Source organism: Rhinopithecus roxellana, chromosome 16, assembly GCF_007565055.1.
Source record: "Rhinopithecus roxellana isolate Shanxi Qingling chromosome 16, ASM756505v1, whole genome shotgun sequence".
Lineage (NCBI taxonomy): Eukaryota > Metazoa > Chordata > Mammalia > Primates > Cercopithecidae > Rhinopithecus > Rhinopithecus roxellana.
In genome coordinates, this window is record NC_044564.1 from 30,411,663 (window position 1) to 30,436,798 (window position 25,136).

At 42.0% G+C, this 25,136-nt stretch overlaps 1 protein-coding gene across 6 annotated transcripts in view; it reads right to left on the minus strand.

Annotated features, from left to right (window-relative positions):
• Positions 1-25,136, minus strand: part of TLE1 (TLE family member 1, transcriptional corepressor) — a 104,972-nt gene that overhangs the window by 35,490 nt on the left and 44,346 nt on the right. For 4 of the 6 annotated variants that reach the window (XM_010353437.2, XM_010353438.2, XM_030919663.1 and 1 more), the window contains exons 7-9: positions 13,977-14,181; positions 13,229-13,245; positions 326-442 (exon numbers count right to left, since the gene is read on the minus strand). In XM_010353437.2, the coding sequence (XP_010351739.1) occupies positions 326-442; positions 13,229-13,245; positions 13,977-14,181 (339 nt within the window). The remainder of the gene's footprint in view (positions 1-325; positions 443-13,228; positions 13,246-13,976; positions 14,182-25,136) is intronic. The other 2 variants (XM_030919666.1, XM_030919665.1) reach the window with 1 other exon arrangement.

Sequence of the window (25,136 nt, forward strand, 5' to 3'; positions counted from 1 at the left end):
TACACCAAGAGAGGGCAGGGGCTGGGGGGGCTCCTAACAACAGCAGGGCCCTGAGCAACCGCACAGCGCACAAAGGCAGCCCTGCATTTTCATATTCCCTTTTGAGTAACAAAGGCAGGAAGTCCAAAGCGTAACACTGAGCCTGGCAGAAGCATAATTTACTGCCCCAAAGGGAAATAATATCCTACAATGTAAGAACCTCTCCTCTTTATGTTATTATTTTTAAGGACATGGAATTATCACTAAGATCTTAGAGTATACTTGGATACTCACTCAGGTGAGCAGTAAGCAAACAAATACTATTTCAAGTCCTTTAATTACTTACATAGTGGCTGGAGTCCTTATCATCCACCTTCCTTTTCTTGATGTCATTGGAAAATTCAGGCCCATTTCTGCGTTTATCTGTGCCTCTTAGACTGTCTGGGACCAGAAGGGAATTACTCTGCAAGACAGAAAAATTAATCAAAGATTTCTTCCCAAGCCTCTTTGTACACATGAAAACCCAACCTCGATGTGAGAACTATTTTTGAAAGGTGATACCTACACAGCCTTTCATTCCATTTAATTCATCTCATCTAAAGACTTTGATGGCAAACATATCTACAGGTTTACACACTTAAAAAGGAGACCCTGACTTTGCAATTAAACCATCCAAAGCTAGGTGGATTCTTCAGGCCTCCTTGGAAATGTGTTTCTGTTCTCTTTACTGTTTGAGAAATAGGAGCTTACTGTGTTGTATGTGGATGTGTTTTTATTCTTTCCCACTGCGACTTCCTGGTCAGGAATGCGAATGGCCTATGAGCAAATCTTGAGATTACTCTATTAGACATATTCTTTAACTGTAAGAGTCAATGTGTACCACTCTAAAAAGGCACAAAGGAAGCGGTGGGATTAACAGCATGGTTTCCTAAAAGGCAAATCACATTTTCCACAGCAACAATGAAGGAACTCTTTTGAATTCTTTTAATTTATTGTTGAAAATAAGACTTGGTGTTCCTCGCCAATAGCGCTGAAATTTAAGACTCAAGGGGGGAATTTCGGCCAGTGAATCTTCAATAGCAAGGCCAGCTCCCACGCACAAAAGCAGGAACAAGGACTAATCTTTTCCACAAACCACACAGGATACTTTCATTCGCATATGCTGAGTAGGAACTGTTGACCCAAAGAAAACAGGCATTTTAGATATTTTGGGGTCACATGACATGATCTGACATCTCTTCAATTCCCATCTCCCCTCGGGCTAAAGCATCAGAACATGTTACAATGAGTTCTTTTAAGTGTGGGATTAGCATATGCAAGGGGGCAATTTGTTCAGTGATGTGTTACTGCCCTGAACAATGTTGAATGAGCTGTGCAAAAACCTCCTTTCACAAAGCCCAGATAACCCCAATCCCTGAAAGATGTTTGAGAACTAACAGGGCGGTGCCCAGGGCCAACAGACAATTATGTTACCTTTCTCTGCCACAATTTAAAACAGAAGGGACTGGGGGATACCTTTAAGTTAGATGACATCTAATGGACAGTATACAACAGGAGCAAATACTTTATGGTACCTTTTTAAAAGCCGTGAGTTTCATTCCTAACCAGCCAGAGGTAATGAGCCAGGTGGCCAGCCCTCAAAGCTCCCCCTGAAAACCATGGACCCCACCATGGGAGGGTTGTTCCCAGCTCAACCATATGCAGGAGGAAATCAAAACTGGGGACCAGAAGGCAATCCCAAGCCTCTTGGCCCTCCTCAGGGACTGACTCTAAAGGAGCTGGGCTCTTTTATTCATGACTGTTCAAGCTACACAAATGCCAGGAGGCTTAGATAAAAGCAGCTGGGAGGGACCAATGCAATTCAATATAGAGAAGCTCAAAGTAATGTCTTTACCACAGTGTTTGGGGCTGAAAGGTGAGCCGGCTGGATCCCTGAACTAATTACCTAGATAAATGTCCGCTAAAAACTAACCCCTCCAACCCAGACCCACAGCTGACAAGGCTGCAGGAGACCTAACTCTTGCAAAGTGCTAACACGCCCTCTGAAAAGCTGGGCTGGAGCAGCAGCTGCTTGTTCACACATGGGAAACATGTTTAAATACATCTCTCTCTTCTAGTTTATTTCAGCCCTGAGGTCTCCTCCTCCAGACTCTGAGCAGCATCCAGGGCAGGGCTATGTCTTATTCAACTTTAAATCCGCCCAAGTCCCCAGCAAAATGGGGCATAGAGTCGGTGTGTGCTGACCAGTCTCTCTCCACAGTCTTCCAAGCTCTCCTGCTGTCATCAGCACTGCATGTCCAAGCCACAGGGCCATTCCAAGACAGCTTCTTAATGTCTTTTTTTTTTTTTTTAACGATGTCAAGTAGTACTGTGAACGTCAAAGTAAACTACACTTCTGTTAGAAACAATACAATTTCTGTTAGAAACAATAACCTTTCTATGACTGGACATTTAAGACTGTCAAGCTTTGAGGCCTCTGCGTCTATGTGTTCAAAGTTACTACTGTAATTTCCGCTTGAGCAGCTTAAATGAAGCTTATAGTCTGAATAGGTTTTGAAAAGCTCTGAAAGTTCCTCCAAATGTGGTGGACAGGGCTAGTAATTAGCAGCGCTGCTTATCTGAAAATGGACCCCATTCAACAGCAGACTTCAACAAGTTACAAAACAAGATGCCTCATCATACCTTTGATGCTGTAAAATTGACTCAAAACAAGGCAGCAGAGAGTGTGGGCTGGAAAGGCACAGGAAAACCACACTCAGACCCAGGGATCCCTGGCCCATGCAGCTGCCGGACGCCCAGCCGGCTTTCTACCTAAAGGCTACCCCACCAAAAAGAGACCGCTTCCTTTTACTCTTGTTCCTGTGAACCCAGTTTTCTGTGTATAACTGCCCCTGACTTCTTCCAGCCCTGATGCTGCTTTCATTGTTGTTCTTGATATGAGCAAATAGTTCCAGCCTAATGAGCTTCACTGGCAGCAACAGCAACCATTCTGGTTTTTAAACTACTGCCTGGGGGACCCTTACCTTCATGATTCCCTCATTTGTTTCCAGAAACCCAAAAGTGACTTTGTGGGTACTGCATTTCTTGAGGTATTTTTCCCTCACACTGTGATTTCTCCTTATGCACCCCCTTCTGTGTGTTGCTTATGGCTCCAGGGTAGAACACAGTCATTTTGATGGCCATGAAGAGCCACTTTATACATATTTTGAGAATTCAGAGATTAAACCTGGGTATTGACTAAATTGTCATTTTGATCCTCCAAAATTCCGAATGCTATGTTGTCTGGGTCCACATCTAACAAATCGAGGCAACATTTATGGGGATACCATTTGCAAAAGAATGAAACAGAGGTTGCTTTGCATTAAGCTATTTAAAAATGGTTATGAGGCGGGGTGCAGTGGCTCATGCCTGTAATCCCAGCACTTTGGGAGGCCAAGGCGGGCAGATTGCCTGAGGACAGGAGTTCGAGACCAGCCTGGCCAACATGGTGAAACCCCATCTGTACTAAAAAAAAAAAAAAAAAAAAAAAATACAAAAATTAGCCGGGTGTGGTTAGCAGACACTTGTAATCCCAGCTACTTAGGAGGCTGCGGCATAAGAATCACTTGAACCCAGGAGGTGGAGGTTGCAATGAGCAGAGATTGTGCCACTGCACTCCAGCCTGGGTGACAGAGTGAGACTCCACCTCAAAAAAATTAAAAAAAAGAAAAATCAAAATCAAAAAAAAAAAAAAAGTCATGCATTCTAAACACAGAAAATAATTAGAAACAAACCTGAGTAGAGGCCAAAGCAACTGCCGAGACATTTTGTTCCTCCTCCTCCTCCTCCTGCTCCTTTAATCTGGAGGACTAGGATATCCCAAGACAGAGGTGATTTGCCTGGGGCCAAGCGGCTCTGTCCACCACCTGCTGATTCCTATTACAGTCAAAGTGCCTGCCTCCTCTCTCAGAAGCGTGATTTTTAAACTCAAGTTTATATACATGGAACACTTGTACCCAAAAACTTATTTGAAATTCAGCCTGGCTCTTTAAACTACTGCACTTAACATTCTAATGTGACATAATACTTGATGCATGGTTTCTCTGACCCACCTCCTAACCAACGGAATGCCTTGGTTTAATCAGGTTAGATGCGTTCCATACCAAAAATAGAAACGTGTAATGTTTAAATGAACATTTTAAAGCCTACTTTAAAATGAACTAGGAATAGTCCCAAATTCCTGCCGTGCCACTCAAAACCCAAAATTAACACTGAAAAAGGCCTCAGCAGAGAGTGACAAAGCAGCCCAGGTACACAAAGGCTTCATGGGATGCCAATCACCGCAGGTAATCATCCTACAGACCTATTTGCCACTGCAGACACCTCTTCCTAAGTCTATATTTTGAAAGATTTTAATCTACCAAACAGGATTCATCAAGTAGAATTCATTTTTCAAATATTTATTTGCCAAATAAATATTTAATTGAGAATCAGCTTTTTGATCAACATGAGAACCAGTGTTACTATACTGACTGATATACTCTAATTCCAGCCAAGAAACCCAATGCTTTCTTTCACCTTGCAGCTGGTAAAATTTAAATATCTGCCAGGATTTTTTAAAGACTGTAAATGTTGGGCAGACTTCTATTACAAGTATCCCAAAGACTGAGGTTTCTTGACTGTATAAGTTTTCCTTTATTTAAAAAAATTTTTTAAGAAATAAACAAAATCACCTTCTTTATGTCTTCTACAGAAACTCAAAATAGAAGTTATACAGCCCACGGAGGACACTACAAACCTGGGCAAATCAGTTGAAAACATACTGTTCAAAACAAACTAAAATTCCAAAACCAAATAATTTTCTGCACCTACGTGTGGCAGGGTCAAGTAAAACATAAAGGGAGAAGCATATCCGAGAAGTCTAAAAGAAAAGATCCTCCTAGAATGCTCAGTATCAGATACAGAAAGAGGGTTCAAAAATGGGCAGAACGGGCATAACTTTTATATAGAGAGTACATGAGATGATTAGATGAGGTGCAAGAACAGAGAAACCATATACTCCACAAGAAGGGACTCTCTCTCTCTCTCTCTCTCTCACGAAAATCTGGAATTCTGTGAGAATGCCAAATCTCAGAGGGCATCTTCACTGGCAACAAGCAAATTACTATTTATTAATATATGCTTCCTAAGGGTTACATCTAACTTGCACTAAAAGGATGACAGAATAGAATGGCTATGACAGCAAAAAAGCTGGTCAGAAGAAATGAGGAATGGCAGATCTTCCGATATTACAGCTTGTGTGCATTCTGAGACAAATTCTGAGCACAATTTCCTAACTGTGGGAACCATGTTTTATTAAACACACACCAGGATCTTTCCCTGCGGTAGCTCCATGGCCTCAGGGTAACTAGATAATTGGCAAAGTGTCTGAATTTCCTGGATGCGAGAGGCCAATATATTCTTTTAAAATAAAGCAAAAATAAACACTCCAACACAATTATGAAACCATACCTTCATATAAGAACTTACAATGTAAGCAGATGGGTTGACTGAACCTCAGAGAGCACCCAGTGGCATCAAAAGAACATATTAAGACTGGGACTCTGTATTCCTTTATCCTGACCATTCAGCACAAGTGATGTGTCTATTTCATGCTCCAAACACCCATTCAAGACAAAAGCAGCAAAGACCCAGCCACTTCAATAAGGATAAAAACCAGTCTTTATAGTTTTGTTCCAATAATCTGACTTTTCTTCAGCAATTTAACACTAATGGTTGTTCACATCTACTAACATGTTCTGAAACGTAACCCCAGAAACTACGGAGAAAAAAAAAAAAAAAGCAACTTTAATAAAATGCTGCCTTGTCAATGCTACCAAACACTAGTTACAGAGGCCTTCATGTATCCTAAGACCTCCAAGCAACTTCTCTGCCAACAAGTTCAAACCCTGAAACCACCAGCAGCAAAACTGAAAGGAAAACCCATTCATGCACACAGCAAAAGCAAGACAGGTTTCCCTAATGCAAAAATAAAGCACATTATTCAAATGGATTTCTTTAGCTGCCATGCTGATTCCCCTTGGGAACTTTCTCCTCCCCGCAGGAAAAGTGTTTGTGTCAGAGGTACAGATTAGAAACTCGTGACACCTCATTTATCCTCAGTTACACTAAGGCAGTAGGAACCTAATTTACTAGCACACTCCACACTGACAATTAACTTCTCGGTGAACATTAAAACAATTAGGTAACGACGCACCCCATCACATCTGTGTGCCGTCTCCATCTACACCTGGTATCAATTAAGCCATCACCCTGCGCTGTACTTTTTGCTACGGTCCAATTGGTCATTCACGTACTCTGCCCAAAACTTCGACTACTGCATTTTTAACCCATAAAACTAATGAAATCCCCACTTGTTAACAACATGACAAAGTTGAAAATCTGTCCACTGGCAATCACATCACATCTCACAACTCTGCCTGTGCAGCCCGTCTGAAGGGCACACATTGATGTTTCACACAGTTTAAATGCAAACTATGGGGAAGAACCAGTGCCTTCCTGCACCTTGATTTTGCAACTCATCGAGTCAGGAGGACTCATAGAAAGGTAGCCGTGCAGGTGACATACAGGGCCAGTTAATGTTGAGGATGGACAGGGTGCTAAAACCACAATGCCTTCGTCGCCACCCTCTCATTTGTAGCTGGCCCTTCTACCCTCCTCCAGGCAAAGCAAAACAAACTCTGGAGCAGACAATAAATACAAATATTTAAAATTAATTTTTAAATAACCTCATGACACTGCCATTCCCCATCTCAGGACCTAATCACAGCAAAACCAAAACCTCTATGTCAAAGCATTTTTGAAAGCATGGCTTCTAAGAGCTGCTTACCTGTTTCTGTGCCTCTTTGCTCTCCAGCCCCTGTTGAGATAATTGCTAATGCAAGAAATGGCCCTGAAACTACAAAGCCATCACGTCAGGACTTGACTAAGTCATCTTGTATCCGACAGCACTTACATTTATACCTCCTTATCTCAAAGATGAGGACACAGAGTTTGTCGTCCACCTATGTTCCAGTGAGGAAATGATAAAAATGATTATGGGGCAAAAACAATCGCAGGTTTTCTAATTACAGAGCACAAACTCAAAAAAGAGGTTTCGGAGGGAAAAATTGTTCTCTCGCTTTTTTTTTTTTTTTTTTTTTTTTTTTTGAGTAAAGATGCTCTATTTTCACTGTAATCACAGTGAGATAAAACCTGAACATTAATCCGGTCCACCAAGGCCCCGATATCTACCTGACTTATTGCATCCACAGTCAACAGACGCCTCTACCTGGTACAGGCTCCTGACAATCTAGAAACCACCAGGGCTTTCAGGGGTTCACCCTACTCACAGCAGTGTTGCCAACATTCTCAAAGAGGATCTGTTTTTTTAAAGCAGAGTTTTAAACTTGGCCAGAAGGGAAATCTGCCCAGGAGACTGCTTAAGAAAACTTAAGCGTTTTCCACTGTGTCCAAAAATTGAAATTTTACGTGACTCATCTCAGTTTTAGCCTTTATTTCCAGGCAACCTCTTAAAATGTCAGGTCAAGATTAATTCATAATTATTTAGGCAAAAACAGCACCTCCAAGGCTGTGTCTACTTTTGAGAAATTTGATTATCAGGAAACTGATCAAGTTAATAAGCAGCTGAGATGAGTTTCACAGTGCTGACATGCTGAGAACCATCAGTAACTGCCACATTGGCACGTGGATCCTTATTTTCATAACTGCCTGTGTAATATGTACTTTAAAAAGGGAGAGAAAACCAAGGCTGGGTGCAGAGGCTCACGCCTGTCATCTCAGCTCTTCGGGAGGCCAAGGTGGGAGGATCACTTGAAGCCAAGAGGTTGAGACCAGCCTAGGCAACATACTGAGACTCTGAGTGCACAAAACTTAAAAGAAAAATTGTTTTAATTAAAAAAATAAATAGGAGAGAAACCCAGAAGTAACTGCATGAAGAGTCATGAATGATGCATTTACTGTTGTCTTGCTACTCTGCCAACGGCAGTGGGAGGAGGGCATTCCCTAAGCACCTTCCATGCTGTCTGCTATCCTCCCACCTGAGGCTCCTAACCCCCTCCCTGTGAGGCAACCACTACTATCACCTCTTATAGATGGGACTAGGAAGGTACAAAAGAATGAAAAAGCTTTGCCTGTGTAGCCAGAATTCCGCTCAGGTCTGCCTTTGTACAAAACTCATGTTCATTCTACCACTTGATGCCACCACGGTTCCCATGGGCATCTGGGAGTGAAGATGATATTTTTTTCCCCAGAAAAAGACCAACAGTATTCTTTTCCAAAGTAAGTCCCACATCTTAACTCCCCCTTGCCTTCCATAATGTTGTCATTTTGAGAAAAAGTGACGGATGGGTGGTCCTAACTAGGATTTGGTCCTGCCTCTGACAATTAACTAGTCAAGAACAGCTAGAGAAGAGTAACAAAAGAAAGAAACCACCTTATGTAAAACAAGGCGATGTTTGTCGTAATCATCGCTAGGTAAGCTCTAAATACAAACTCCTGGTGATTTTAGAAGTCAATTACAGAGTGACAACATGGTCCCTCAGATTACTAACTCGCAATCTCTGTTAACTAAGTAACTATGTGACCGGATGCATCCAGCCTCCTTGATAAAGGAGTTTTATGGTGCTGTGCCATATGACCTGAAAGACAGATGAGTGGTGCTTAGACTGTTCTGAGTCAGGAACCCCTTTTTGAGAATCTGACGAGTTATAATCTCTCCCCAGAATTCTGCAAATGAACACAGACCCACCACAATCTGCATATACTTATACAGTCCATCCATGAACGCCACTGCGTAGATCCACAAACTGTCTGCTCTGGAGTCTCCCCCAGAGTCTCCTCCCTTTTCCAAACAGTGATCACACTGGCTAGGTATTTCAGTGCCTTACATTCAACAAATGTTTAACTGTGACATAAAAGGGATCGCTGCAAAATGATAGCAAGTATACGCAGTACCTCAAACAGTACTTGGCCACATAGTCAGGGCTCAACAAATATTTGTTAAATGACTCAAAGTATTTAAAAGCATGACCTATTATACATTTTTTTAAATCATACAACTTGTTGTCAATTATCTCTTTCAAGCAGATTAAAAATAGCATTCCCTTCGGCCACAATTTAATGTAATTTATCTTTAATTAAAATATCTAAAGTTATGTTTTTATTACTACTGAATGCTACTAAGAAACAATGGCCCTTTTTAGGTCATTTCATATTTCTCTGCTCAAGAGCTGCACTTATGTAAGAAAAAACAGATATCAAAATTTTAAAACAGCCAAAAAAAACCTTTAAACCAACGCAAAACCTCTATAAAGTTGCTAGCTTTATCATTCATCCCTTTCAGAAATAAGAAACTTTAAGGTAGTTTCCATAAAAACTTTCACTCTTAGAACAGCCATGTGTCACTGAACAACAGGGATACTTTGTGAGAAAGGGATGTCAGGCAATTTCATCATTGTGCAAATATCGAATAGTGTGCTTACACAAACCTGGGTGGTATAGCCTACTACACACCTAAGCTACTGCTCCTAGACTACAAACCTGTACATGTTACTGTCCTGAATATTACAGGCAGCTACAACACAATGTAAGTATCTGTGTATCTACACACACCTAAACATCAAAAAGGTACAGTAAAAAAGGTACGGTGTTATACTCTTACGGGACCACCATCATATGTGCAATCCACTGTTGACGCAAGTGTTGTTATGCAGTGCACTGATTGCACTTCTGTTTTCTAGGCTTCACATTAAAACAGATTGCTTATTTAAGGCTCATTTGTTTTCCTACCATAAAATCTTTAACTAGCAAATTAATTTCTGCCACTAAAAATAAACAAACTACCTACCAACCAGTTTTAGGCTCACAGATAAAAATCCATACACACCCACATTCCCTGTGGATCCCGTCAGTCTCTGATTTCTGCACTTGGTATAAATAATATGTTCAATATAGAAAGAAAAACAAGAAGAGAAAAAAAAAACAACAGTAAGGAGTTAGTCTTATTCATGGCCAATCTTAGACTTTGGTCCAAGGATCCCTTAAGGGTCCCAGAGACCCTCGAAAATCTATGAGGGCAGATTTTCTTCCTAAACTTCAACTAAATACCACAAAAGAGCAAATGCAGAAGAATCCAGCTGTCCTCTTTAAAACTAAATAAACTACAGGACATTCAAGACAGTTGTAGACATACCTAACAATGCCACTCTTCCCACTATAATTTTTTTTTTGTTTTGGAAAAGTTATTTTTCACTAATAATGTTATTTGTATTAATACAATTTAAATTAAGTAGCTCTTCATCTGTTTAGGTGATTTAATTTTTTTTTATTTCTTACCCAGTAAATACCAAAAATCAAAATATTAACCGAGTAAATATCAAAATATAACCCAGATAAACAAAAAGTTATTCAGGGTCCTCAATAATTTTATTTCTAGGGTATCAAGATCACGAGGCCATAAGGCTTTGAAAATCACTGGCCTGTAGCAACTGCTCTTAACCTTTCACTGGATTAAAAAACAGCAGCAAACAGCAATTGGCTGACTCGATCTGCCAAGTAAAATTAGACTTTCTGATTCAAACCACTTTATTAAATAGATAAGTACTATAACATTTTAGGCACTAATAGTACACATAATCTCATTATCCACTGCTTTTCATACTCATTTTTACACAAAGTTTGAAGAGCTATTTAATTTTATATAACTGTAGCAAAATCCCACTTATGTGGACAGTGAACAATTTCATTCCTCTCTATGGACTGAATTAAATGTTGAGGTTACAATTAGTGTAGTTTTCCCATTTTAATCATCATTGCCCAACAGTTTTCTGTAGTCATTAGGCAGAAAACACAGCACATATACTTGTTCTGAAAATATTCATTGAACTGATTAGAACTTGTCAAAAATTTGATATAAAAAAGGACACATGCCCAAAACACGTAAATCCACACTTGAACTAGAAAGTTGGTTGACTGCTAACCCTAACTTACAGACTTAAAAATAACCCACAATTGCCTGAAACTCAAGAACTGCTTCATACTTCTTGAAGGGGACAACCAAAAACCCTCCCTCCACCCACTCCAATGAACCCATGAATGAAGCACTCGCATATATTTTTTCAGTCAAAAATACCAACAAGAGGTTATCAGACACATTCGGAAATTCAGAGAGACACAGAGGTATATATAAAATACATCTCTACTAGCTGAAGCATACAAACCTCTGCCTATTCACAGCCCTGGCATTTCAGAGAGGCACATACCAATGGCATCAATTCCACAATTCCGATACCAGTAAGTTACAGAACTTTTGCTGACACCTTCTCCAGTCTTGCGTCTTTTGGTAACTGTGTCACTCACTCCTCCTCAGTTCTCTGGGCAAGGGCTTTGCTGCGTGCCTACATACCCCGAACTGCAGATACATGTCCCACAGTGCCTTACGTCTATGGTATGCACTCAATGAACACAGCCATTTAAGGTGAAACAGGAGTACCGAGGAAAACATGTTAAACTGAAGTCCCAACGCCAGAAAAAGTTCACTAGATTTAACACACGTAACAGCCTAAAGGGCATGGGCTCTCCACAAATTTCTTCTGTGATTTCATCCAGGGTTAGGTTTTTTAATTTGATACTCTACTGAACAGACATAAAAGATGACCATCTCGCTGGGCATGGTGATTCAAGCCTGTAATCCCAGCACTTCGGGAGGCTGAGGCGGGCGGATCACCTGAGGTCGGGAGTTCCAGATCAGCCTTACCAACATGGAGAAACTCCGTCTCTACTAAAAATACAAAATTAGCTGGGTGTGGTGGCACATGCCTGTAATCCCAGCTGAGGCGGAAAAATCGCTTGAACCCAGGAGGTGGAGGTTGCAGTGAGCTAAGATAGTGCTACTGTACTCCAGCCTGGGTGACAGAGCGATATTCCATCTCAAAAAAAAAAAAAAAAAGACTATCTGTAGGCACCCTGGAATGGCTAAACAATAAGGCTTCCTCCATAAACTAAAGCCAGTTTACTTATCTGTACTTTGTGTGTAGAATATTTCCTAGCTATAATTTTTTGTCCCCCCAATCCCCTCCCAACATTTTCCGGAGAAATTTGTAGGACAAGAACTTTAAAACTAGCTACCCTTTCCTTCAACCATTCCCCACTCCTCCAAACACATCCAGCTACATGAAATATACCAAGATCTGTCTCAAAGACAATTTTTAAAGTAGCTACTATTCTACACAGAAGAGGGTTTAAAAAGAAAAAAACCCTGAACCTTTTATCTTTCCCCCAAAACTTAGACCAAAAAAGTTATCAGAATTATTTAAATGTTCAGTATCCCTTTTTTTTTTTTTTTTTTTTTTTACCATATTAAACATGGTCAAAATACTGCTATGTTCACAAAGAAGGAAAGGAGGCAAAACCTGCAGGATATCCCAGCTGAAAAGGGGCCAAATTCTCTCTATTTGCTACACAACATTTGAGGCACACTTTAAGTACGGGTCTCCCCCGAGCTAACTGGCAGATGCATGTACGGATCACACACGCACATGAAAAATGAGTGTGACTTAGACGGTGAAAACATGAACTCTCTATGCACACAGCCCTGTCCGCTGAATTTCCTTCTTTTTAAGAGCTTACTGGTATGCTCAGTTCTTATGTCTAAAATAGATATAAGATCAAGTTCACATTCCAAGGGCAATTATGCAAAGAAAACAAGATATGGAAACCTAGCAACTAAAATGCATTCGCAGAGGATAATGACTGGTTTAGGTAGAAATAGTATATTACTAACCAACTTCACAAAGGGATTGTGATCTCTTGCCTCTAAAACTGATTTAAGATATAAAAATGAATATTCTTTTAAACTACAGCCAACCAGACTTAGAATGCAACTATTAATACTTTTAAAGTGAGGTGGAGGCATATATAAATCAAAGTGTATTTCCAAGTAAGTAATCACAGCAAACAATGTTGCCTCCAAATTATGCCCCTCTTGTCTGATGCAAGTTTTATAAAAAGACAAGAGCAGAGCAAACAGTCATGTAAGAAAAAGAAATTTTAAAGGAAGAAAAAGTAAAAGAAAAAAGCCAAGTCACTGAAAGAGACAGGGGGAGTGTGCATGTCTGTCTGTGCCCATGTAGAGAAGTGTTGTCAGAAGGGGACAGTATGTGCATGTGTGTGTGTGTCTGTGTGTGTGTGCAGCAGGTGTTTGAGTACTTACTGTGCCCGGCTCTCTGTCTGCTCCCGAGGTTACCAAGAAACGCACAGACATGCCCGTTCAGACACAGAGGCAAGAACAGAAATAAAAAAAAGGGGGGAATAATTAGAACACAAGCCCCAAACAGTTTTAAAAATGGCTTTTATTTATATAAGTCATTGCACATTCCTAATACAGTGATTTCCTGAAAATTACAGTATTTTGTAAACATAAGATTTACAGTTTAACCATACACAAAGCCTATTTTTTATTTCTTGACAGAATAAATTACTTTTCTTCAAAAAATTAGTCAAGTGCAATTTTGCCCAATATTTAATGCATACTAGAATTAAAGCCTATGAAACTAAGTAGTAACAGATGCAATTATCAAACCTTTCATTTGAACACATTCACTTTCAAATTTAACTTCTTATTTCGCCCCATTTAACAACATTACTTTCTTTGAAAATTACCCAATTAAGCAGTTAACAGTTTTCCATAATATGGTACAGGCCACTGGCATTAACTAGGCAGTTGCCAAGATGTCAAGATGCCTGCAATCTAACGAGATCGAGAAATCTACAGATGCCCACAGCAAACCCTGCAAACTTCCAGGGTGACCTGTGTTTCAGTGGAAAGCTTTGCGACAGTTCCTCTTATCTCATTGTTTGCTCTCTGTATAGGTTGGGGCTCTCTTTAGCGATGCACACAACTTTGCAGCACTGTAAGAGTATGAGGACAAAGTCCTAATCTGGCTTGCCCGGCCTCTCACCTCTGTGGTGCTCTGCATCGTGGTGCTTCTTGTCATCTTTTATTGCCAAGTGAGACTGCCCACTCAGAGCACTAGACAGCGCAAGAAGGCCGGCACTGCCCCCGAGGGGCGGGATTCCAGGAGGCTGAAGTCCCGAAGGGTGAGGCGTAAGGGGAACTGGGGGTCCGTGGCCATGAGAAAGATGCTGAGCTTGCAACTGCTGCTGCTGTTGGTGGTGGTGAGAGAGAAAAAGGAAGAGGAGGAGGTAGTGGTGACAGTGATGGCGATGGAGGCGGCATCCAGGGAAAAAACAGACATGACAGGAGGGGAAGGAGGAAACAGAACAGGAGGTTCAACAAACACACAAAGGGAGCCAAGAAAGAGAGGGAGGAAAGGGGAAAAAATGTGATTAGTGCTTTCAGTTCATCAAAAGCTTTCACCTGCTCAATTACCTCTCCCACCTTCCCAAAATATAATCCTCACATCTACACTGTCACTTTCTGGTATCACTCACCCCAAGACGGGAGCTGTTTATTATTAAGCAAGGCTGGCTACATCAGTAAGTAAACATGAGCTAGTTCTTCTGTCTCTATGCGCCTCCAGGGAGATCCAGCATGTCACTCAATCTAAGATGCCACAGATTTTCAGACTCATGCTGTTTTTGGAGAGTTTAAAATGGGGGTGGCGATGCATCCTACAATATAGTAGCCATACTCTCAACCTGTCACCAGGTAACTCCATTCCACCCTACATCCTTGCATTGACTTACCACAGTAGTATGATGAGACAAAACCAAAATACTATCACTAACGAACAGAATTTGGAAAGATGGGTGTCTCATGCACCACCCAGGCACTTGTGCCCCCTTATTCCTTCAAGCCCTCTCAGTACTGTGAGGAAGTATTGCAATTCCCATTTCCCAGAAGGAACAAAGGCTCAAAGGCATTCAGTAAATTGCTGAAACTCTCTCCCTAGGTGGGAGGGGACTGCAGTCAGTATAGGAACAACTCTTACAGCTGCTTTTTACCATACGGTCATAGACAGGAGAGAGAATCTCAGGGAGCCAGGCTTGTGGCCACTGGAAGAAACATTAGAGATGAAACTTTGTATATGCTTTCCTTTCTACCAAGCTCCACCCCTCAAACCCACTCTTTGTACGTGACTCATGAAAATACTGAGACCTAGAATGGGTAGGACCATGGATGAGGAAAGCACTTATGTGTGGGACTCCAGCCAGTGAGCCAAGCCCCTGTTCCCAAATGCCTTTTCCATGATTGCACTTTGCCCCCATCGTTTAACCCATTCCAGAAGTTCTAAGTCAGTTCTCATTACACAGTAGCATTGCTCTTACACATTATATTTAAAAGCACATTGTATAAAATGAAAAAGTATCCAAGAAATGGCCCCTGCACCATGAATCTGACCACATTTCAGCTGTCCAACATAAAACTTATTTTTGATGAGGCAGTAAAAACGATTAAGGCTCAATTTCTAAGGTGTAATGTTAGAAAATTCTCCAGATTCTGATTTGTGCTCACTTCCCTGGGACTCAATTACTCATTTTATTTATTATCCCCTTGCGTGCACTGAATATATTAAATCTTCATGCCAGATCTTCAGTCATTTCTACCCAGCCCACTGACTTTTAACGGAATCCCAAACACACTTCCCAACCTCAAAAGTTAGAGAAAACATCATCTTAAGGCCAGAAATCAGTGTCTGTGGAAATTTTACAATGAATTTTCCAGCACTCCAATCTTTCTAAAAATGTTTAGGGTCAGGCACAGTGGCTCACTATAATCCTATAATCCCAACACTTTGGAGGCCAAGGCAGGAAGATCACTGCAGCCCAAGAGTTTGAGACTGGCCTGGGCGACACGGGGAGATTCCATCTCTATTTTAAAATAAATAAATAAAAACATCTAAGGGCCAGCCAACCATCTTTACAAACTTGCATTCTGTTCAAAGAGAGCACAGTTCTAATTAGAAGCAAAATGGGAAAGGGGGTGAGGTCAGAACAGGCAGCATTCATAGCATTCTTGGAAAGTATAAACTACTCATTCACCATTTGAGATCATAATAACAATTTCTTTATGCATAAAATCACCTTCCTGTCATTCCAAAGACACTAATTCTTGCTCTGTCACCTTTTAAGAGCTTGGCAATAGTGAGACATAAAACTGAAGAAGCTTGCAGTGGCATCACGGTCCACCAGGCATGCTCATTAGCACTTAATTAGGAACTAGACACCTGCCATAAGAAATGTGCTTGGAGAAGGATGAGTAACAGGTCTGCCCTACCAGCAATTACTATCATTACTTGGAGAGTAAGAGCTATGTCCGGCTTCTGGGGGGGAAATGCAATGATGCATACACAAGCAAGTGCAGCGGGTAATTAAGCACGGCACTAATTAAAAGAAGATGCGAGAGACTAAGCTGAGGGGAAGGAATCTAACCACAGGGTGGAGGACGCCACCCTCTCACCCCTCTCCCTGCTTCCCCCACTCCCCTAAAAATCTAGAATGCAGTCACCAGAAGATGACTTCAGAGGTGGGATTCTTATGTCAGACCAAACATACTCCGGTAATATTTAGATACTAAGAAAGTAAAGACTTCCGGCTAGGCACAGTGGCTCACCCCTGTAATCTCAATACTTTGGGAGCCCAAGGCGGGTGGATCACAAGGTCAGGAGTTCAAGACCAGCCTGGCCAAGATGGTGAAACCCCGTCTTTACTAAAAATACAAAAATTAGCCAGGGGTGGTGGCGGATGCCTGTAATCCCAGCTACTAGGGAGGCTGAGGCAGGAGAATCGCTTGAACCCAAGTGGCAGAGGTTGCAGTCAGCTGAGATCACACCACTGCACTCCAGCCTGGACAACAGAACGAGACTCCATCTCAAAAAAAAAAAATTTCCCCTCCCAAAATCCAAGCTAGCTTTCAGAAAGATAAACTGGGGAAGGTGGATCATGCCTGTAATCCCAGCACTTTAGGAAGCTGAGGCAGGTGGATCACTTGAGGTCAGGAGTTTGAGACCAGCCTGACCAACATGGTGAAACCCTGTCTCTACTAAAAATACACAAATTAGCCGGGCGTGGTGGTGCATGCCTATAATCCCAGCTACTAGAAAGGTTGAGGTGGGAGAATCGCTTGAACCTCGAAGGTGGAGGCTGTAGTGAGCTGAGATCGCACCACTGCACTCCAGCCTGGGTGACAAGAGTGAGACTCAGTCTCCAAAAAAAACAAAACAAAACAAAAAGATGAACTGGGAGCAGATTCTGGTACCTTACTGTGAAGAGGTGTTGGCTTACATAATGGGGATTTGCCACAGCTGTGAAGTAAACCTTTGTGGTTAAACCAACAGTTTGACTAATATCTAGCAACAGCAACATTCAACAGCCTAACTGGCCATGGGTAACTTCCACCTCTACCCTAATCTGACCTTCTAGGTCCCCTGAACAAACAGCTCACTGTCTATTATTAGAGGTAACTGGGTTCTTCCATCCATTGCTTGGCTACAATGAAAGCTGCTTTTTTTTTTTTTTTTTTTTTAAGTAAAATCCTATCAAATTGAAAGGAGTATTAAGTAACAATCAAATGGATCACAACTGCTGAAGATGTCGTGATTCTAGGAAACGTGGCCATTCCACTTCATATTCGACTTCTTGTTTCTGCAGGGCAGTGCTCCTAGATAATATGTAAGTGTCCATCGTCTGGCACAAGCTTAGAACACATCTGAGGCAGCGAGGGTAGGTATCATGGTTCCCATTTCACAGATGATACTGGCTCAAAGCCAACAGGCTTACTACAGGGCTCAGAGCCAGAACGAGGGCTACAACCCTTTTGTTTCCTAGGACAACATTTCTCGTGTAACCCCAGCAGCTCAATCATGTTCTCAAGAATAAGAAAGGGGGCAAAGTCGTTCTCTACTGAAGACTTCGCATTTCTCCCACTGCTCAATTACCAGATGCTCAAGAACGTGCCATACTATGTACCCAGAGACAAATCCACCCTCACCGACAGGCCTAATGGCAGTGACAGGGGGGAGTTTATGCTTAGACTGCATGAGTATCATCTCCTGTCCCCCCTTCTCAATGCCTGTCATACATCTGCAAAAGGACGCTATCCCCTGCCCCCAGCTCCCTTCCAAAGAAGTATGTCAAGAACAATCAAGCCTAACAGTGCTGGCTGTGGCTTTTCTCAGAAGTACATTCTTAACATTATAAACACAAAATGTCATTTCTAAGATAAAATATTCATTTACATGAGTAGCGGGGCCAAATCTACAAGAGTAAAACAGCTATCACCAAAAGGACAGCGCTCCTCTGTCCCATCTGTCTTTGGAAGCCCATTTGCTCTCAACAAGGCTTACCTGAGACACTGGTACTTACCGCCTTCAACAAAAGGAAAAAGCATGGATGCTACTTGAATATATTTTAGGAAAAAGTGATACTGATATTACCATACAGCCAAAATCCAATAGCTCTGCCAATCAGGAGAATTTATGCACTTTTTTTTTTTTTGGACAGTCTTCACTGTCGCCCAGGCTGGAGTACAGTGGCGAAATCAAGGCTCACTACAATCTCCTCCTTCTGGGTTCAAGCAATTCTCCTGCCTCAGCCACACAAGTACCTGGGATTTCAGGTACGCACCACCACACCCAGCTAATTTTTGTATTTTTAGTAGAGATGAGGTTTCACCACATTGGCCAGGCTGATCTGGAACTCCTGACCTCAAGTGATCCGCCCACTTCGGCCTCCCCAAGTGCTGAGATTACAAGCGTGCGCCACCACACCCAGCCCATACATGCATGTTTTTTTAGGCAAAGTCTCACTCTGTCACTCAGGCTGGAATGCAGCAGCACAATTATGGCTCACTGCAGCTCAAATGCCTGGGCTCAAGCAATCCTCCCACCTCACCCTCCTAAGTACATACTTAGCTGGGACTACAAGTGTGCACCACTACACTTGGCTAATTTTTTTTATAGAGATGTGCTCTCACCATGTTGCCCAGGCTGGTCTGGAACTCCTGTTTTCAAGCAATCCTCCCTCCTCAGCCTCCCAAAGTGCTGGGATTACAGGTGTGGGCCACTGTGCCCTGGCCATAGCTTGGCTAATTTTTTTATAGAGATGGGGTCTCACCATGTTGCCCAGGCTGGTCTAGAACTCCTGACTTCAAGCAATCCTCCTGCCTTGGCTTTCCAAAGTGCTGGATTACAAGCGTAAGCTACCATAGCTGGCCTGCATCCGTCCTCTCTAACCAAAACCTGCCCCTATCATTTGGAAAACTGCAAGATGTTTTTTTCAACAAGACAGGAAGGATGAGGAAGTTTATTCTTCTAAGCATTAGTTTATAGTAATTAGGAAATTTATTTAAAAGTCAAAATGCTTGTACATTTATACAATTTAGAACACACATGCGAAAGTTTGTAAAGTGATTAGAAAAAGGTTTTTTTTTTTTTTTTTTTTTTTTTTTTTGAGACAGTCTCACTCTGTCGCCCAGGCTGGAGTGTAGTGGTGCAATCTTGGCTCACTGCAACCTCCGCCTCCTGGGTTCAAGCTATTCTTGTGCCTCAGCCTCCATAGTAGCTAGGATTACAGGTAAGCACCACCACACTCAGCTAATTTTTGTATTTTTAATAGAGTGGGGTTTTGCTATGTTGGCCAGGCTGGTCTCGAACTCCTGGCTTCGAGTGATCCATCCACCTCGGCCTCCCAAAGTGCTGGGATTACAGGCATGAACCACCAAGCCCAGCCGAGAAAAAGCATTTTTGATAATCAATGACGGTTTCTAGCAATATAGCTGGTTTCTCAGGCTATGATTCTAGACCACTGGTTCTCAAGCAGAACCAATTTTGACACCCCTCCCCTCCCGGCTTCAGGGACAGGTGGCCGTGTGTGGAGGTCACTGCGGAGAAGGGAAAAGGATGCTACTGGTGCATCTAGTGGGTGAAGGCCAAGGATGCTGTGAACATCCTACAATGCACAGGACAGCCCCCACCACAGAGAATTATCCTGCCCAAAACGTCAACAGTGCCAAGGTTCACTAACTTGAATTTAGACCTAAGCTGAGATTCTGTGCCATTAATGAGAATTCATGTTCTTGTATGCTAAGTGACTTGCCAAATTCTTGTTTAAAAAATAAAAATACTATTCAACATTCAATCACATTCACTGTCCCTTCATCGCCATCTGAGTACCGTCACAACACAAAAAAATGAACATCTGCTTTCTTAAGCTGATTCCACTAACGATTTCAAAAATTAAAAAAAAAAAAATCCTTGTATTTTACAAACCAATTTGAGAAAGGACTACACTGGGAAATTTTACATACTGGTGTTCTGGGGCCCTAAAGGGAATGACAAATGTTCAGATTTGGGGATAAAGAGATCAATGCACTTGCTCTAACTAAAATCATTTGAATAGGCTGAGAGTGAGACAAATAAAACAAATGCCAAACCCTGAGTTAATGATACTGAAAACCCACAAGGAATAAAGCGATCTCATCCATGTCAAACAACAGCCACGCATTGAGAATTTTAATTCACATTTTACTTAAGTGCAGCTTGGGTCAATTATATTACTATAATGAAACTGACTTTGCTGTTTACATTCAGAGTATTATTGTAATGGTATGGTTTCTACACACAGTCACAGCACATGGCTTATCACCATGTTGTTGTAGCCTCTAACAACTGGGAAGGACACTCAGTATGAAAACACAGGCCAATGCCCACCTTCTCCTCACCGGATCCTAAGCTCCTTACCACCAACCATGGAATCAACTTTAATTTCTGAAACTTCACCTGCTTTATAACCCCAAGAAAAACTATGTCATAAAAATCAACAGACTTAACCCAACCCAAACTAAAACCATGCCCCTAAAGGGCACCTCTGATGCTAAGAGTGACAGTAAGTGGCATTTATAGCACTCGGTATTTAAACACATTTTTTTAAGGGGAAAAAAACGTGAAAAGGAGCGTTTGTTGACAGTTCTCTCCAAATCACTCTTCCTTGATTTCTGCTATTTTCCTGTTCTTAAAACACTCAAATCCTATCTTGGGAGACGAAAGAAAGAAAAGAAAGAAAAGAAAGAAGGAAGGAAGGAAGGAAGGAAGGGAGGGAGGGAAGGGAGGGAGGGAGGGAGGGAAAAGGAAAAAGAAAGAAAGAAAAGAAAAGAAAAGGAAAGGAAAAGGAAAAGAAAAGAAAGAAGGAGGAAAGAAGGAGGAAAGAAGGAAAGGAAGGAAGGAAGGAAGGAAGGAAGGAAGGAAGGAAGGAAGGAAGGAAGGGAAGGAGGGAGGAGGGAGGGAGGGAGGGAGGGAGGGAGGGAGGGAGGGAGGGAAGGAAAGAAAAGAAAAGAAAAGAAAAGAAAAGAAAAGAAAGAAGGAAGAAAACTGGTATGCTACATAAACAAGAGGGAAAGAGCTGTCTGGCAGCAGAAAACACCGAGGACACTACTGCAGGAGTTATTGCAATACCTCCCATCATGTGAATGGCCTCTCACGTAAAGAGGGGCAAGGGTGATAAACTGGGAGAAACTGCTTACAGGGCCAAGAATTCTCCAGCCACTCGAAGACAATAATAAAAACTTAAGTAACAATCCATTAAAGGCCCCATCTCAATGCAGGAGCACACAGAAAAGGATGCATGGGCAACCTAAGGGATGGGAGAAAATATATGCAAAGCATACCTCAAAATAAGAGGTTAACATCCAAAAAACTCAATAGTACAAAAATAAAAAAAATAAGTGTCCTAATTTAAAAATGGGCAAAGGACCTCCTAAACATACATTTTTCAAAGAAGACATACAAATGGCCAACAGATAAACGAAAAAATGCTCAATACAATTAATCATGAAGGAAATGCAAATCAGAGCCACAGTGAAGTATCACCTCAGGCTGGGCATAGTGGCTCACGCCTGTAAACCCAGCACTTTGGGAGGCCGAGGCGGGCAGATCACCTGAGGTGGGGAGTTCCAGACCAGCCCAACTAACATGGAGAAACCCAGTGTCTATGAAAAATACAAAATTAGCTGGCTGTGGTGGCGCATGCCTGCAATCCCAGCTACTCAGAAGGCTGAGGCAGGAGAATCGCTTGAACCTGGGAGGCGGAGGTTGCGGTGAGCGGAGATCACGCCATTGCACTCCAGCCTGGGCAACAAGAGCAAAGCTCCATCTCCAAAAAAAAAAAAAAAAAAGAAAAGAAATATCACCTCAAACCCGTTGAGATGGCAGGTAACAAAAGACAAGATATGTGTTAGTGACGGTGTGGAGAAAAGGTAACCCTTGTACACTGTTCTTAGGAATGTAAACTGGTACAGTGCTGATGGAAAACAACAGTATAGAAGTTTCTTAAAAAGTTAAAAATAGAACTACTTTCTCAAAAAGGTTAAGTATCCCTTTTCTGAAGTGCTTGGGATCAGCAATGTTTGGATTCCGGATTTTTTTCAGATTTTTAAATATGTGCAATATTCTTACTGGCTGAGAATTAGAATTAGGGCTGCTCAATCTGTATATGATCCAGTAATCCCACTTCTGGGTATATATCTAAAGAAAATGAAATCAGGATCCACGTGCGGTGGCTCACACCTGCAATCCCAGCACTTTGGGAGACCAAGGCGGGTGGATCATCTGAGGTCAGGAGTTCAAGACCAGCCTGGCCAACATGGTGAAACCACATCTCTACTAAAAAAAAAAAAAATTAGCCAGATGTGGTGGGTGCCTATAAACCCAGCTACTCAGGAGGCTGAGGCAGGAGAATTGCTTGAACCCAGGAGATGGAGGTTGCAGTGAGCCGACACAGTGCCACTGCACTCCAGCCTGGGTGACAAAGTATTCTCCATCTAGAAAGAAAGAAAGAGACAGAGAGAGAGAGAGAGAGAGAGAGAGAGAGAGAGAGAGAGAGAGAGAGAGAGAGAGAGCATGAAATCAGTATATCAAAGATACATCTGCAATCCATGACCACCGCAGCACTATTCACGAGAGCCAAGATATCAAACAACCCAAATGTCTGTTGATGGATGAACAGATAAAGAAAATGTGGTACATACCAACACAATGGAATACCATTCAGCCTTGAAAAAGAAGAAAATCCTACCACTTGTGACAACATGGGTAAATCTGCAGGACAGTAGGCTAAGCGAAATAGGCAGATTCAGAAAGACAAATAGTGCATAATCTCCCTACTATGTGGAGTCTAAGAGTACAACTCACAGAAGCAGAGAGTAGAATGGTGGCTGCCTTGAGGGGTAGGGGAAAATGAGGAGAGGTTGGTCAAAGGGTGTTAAGGTTTCAGTTACCCAAGATAAAGAAGATCTGGATTTCCAAGGTACAGCACGGAGACTATAGTTAATAATACTGTATTGTATACTTGAAATTTGCTAAAATGGTACTTCGGGGGGTGTTTGTTGTTGTTGTTGTTGTTGTTGTTGCTTTGAGATGGAGTTTCGCTCTTGTTGCCCAGGCTGGAGTGCAATGGCATGATCTCGGCTCACCGCAACCTCTGCCTCCTGGGTTCAAGCGATTCTGCTGCCTCAGCCTCCCGAGTAGCTGGGATTACAGGCATGTGCCACCATGCCAGGTTAATTTTGTATTTTTAGTAGAGATGGGGTTTCTCCATGTTGGTCAGGCTGGTCTAGAACTCCCAACCTCAGGTGATCCGCCCACCTCAGCCTCCCAAAGTGCTGGGATTATAGGTGTGAGCCACCGCGCCCAGCCCTTTGTTTTCTTAGAGACAGGGTCTTATTTGGTCACCCAGGTGGGATATAGTGGTGTGATTTTATCTCATTGCAGCCTTGAAGTCCTGGACTCAAGCAATCCTCTCACCTCAACCTTGTGAGTAGCTGGGACTACAGGCACGCACCATCACACTCTGCTAATTTTTTTGATGTTTAGTAGAAAAAAAATCTTGCTATGTCGCCCAGGCTGGTCTCCAACGCCTGAGCTCAAGCACTCCTCCTGCCTTGGCCTCCCAAAGTGCTGGGATTCCATGTGTGAGCCACCATGCCTGGCCTGTCTTTATTCTTTCTCCATTTCAGCCAATCCACACAGGCCAACTCCTCCCGCACGACTACTGCCTTGCTCATCCCGTTTCCCCGTAAGGCCATTAAGGCTATGACAAGCCATGTGAAGGTAGATCCATTATAAAAACTACGCAGGTTTTGGTTGAAAAGATGCTCAACATCACTAGCCATCAGGAAAAGGCAAATCAAAAACAGGAGCTGCTGCTTCACACCCACTAGGATGCATAGAATAAAAAAGGTGGACAGTAAATGGCAGAGATCATATAGAGAAGTTGGAATTCTCATACACTATTGTGAGAATGTAACATGATGCAGCCGCTTTGGAAAACAGTCTGGCTGTTGCTCAAAAAGTGAATAAAGTTACCATAGACCCAGTAATTCTACACCCAGAGACAAATCCAAGAGAAAACATGCCCACACAAAAACATGTACACAAATGTTCACAGCAGCATTATTCATAATAGATAATCAGTGGAAATCACCTAAATGTCCATCAACTTAAGAATGAATAAGCAACTGTGGTACATTGATGAAATGTTAATTGTCAATAAAAAGGACTAAAATACTGGTACATACTACAACATGGATAAACCTTGAAAACATGAAAAAGCCAGGCATACAATGCTACGTATTACATGATTCCATTCATATGAAATGTCCAGAACAGGCAAATTCATAGAGATGGATAAGCACATTGGTAGTTGCCAGAGGTTAGGGGAGGAGGCATGAAGAATAAATGGTAATGAATATGGAGTTTCTTTATAGGGTGACAAAAACGTCCTAGAAAAATTTTATAGTCGTGATGTTGTACAGCAATGTGAATATGCTAAAACCCACAGAAGTATATGCTTTTAAAAAGGTGAATTTGGCCAGGTGCAGTGACTCATGCCTGTAATCCCAGCACTCTGAGAGGCCGAGGCAGATGGATCACCTGAGATCAGGAGTTCAAGACCAGCCTGACCAACATGGAGAAACCCTGTCTATACTAAAAATACAAAATTAGCCAGGCATGGTGGTGCATGCCTGTAATTCCAGCTACTTGGGAGGGGAGGCTGAGGCAGAAGAATTGCTTGAACCCAGGAGGCAAAGGTTGTGGTAAGCCGAGATTGCAACATTGCACTCCAGCCTGGGAAAGAAGAGAGAAACTCCATCTCAAAAAAAAAAA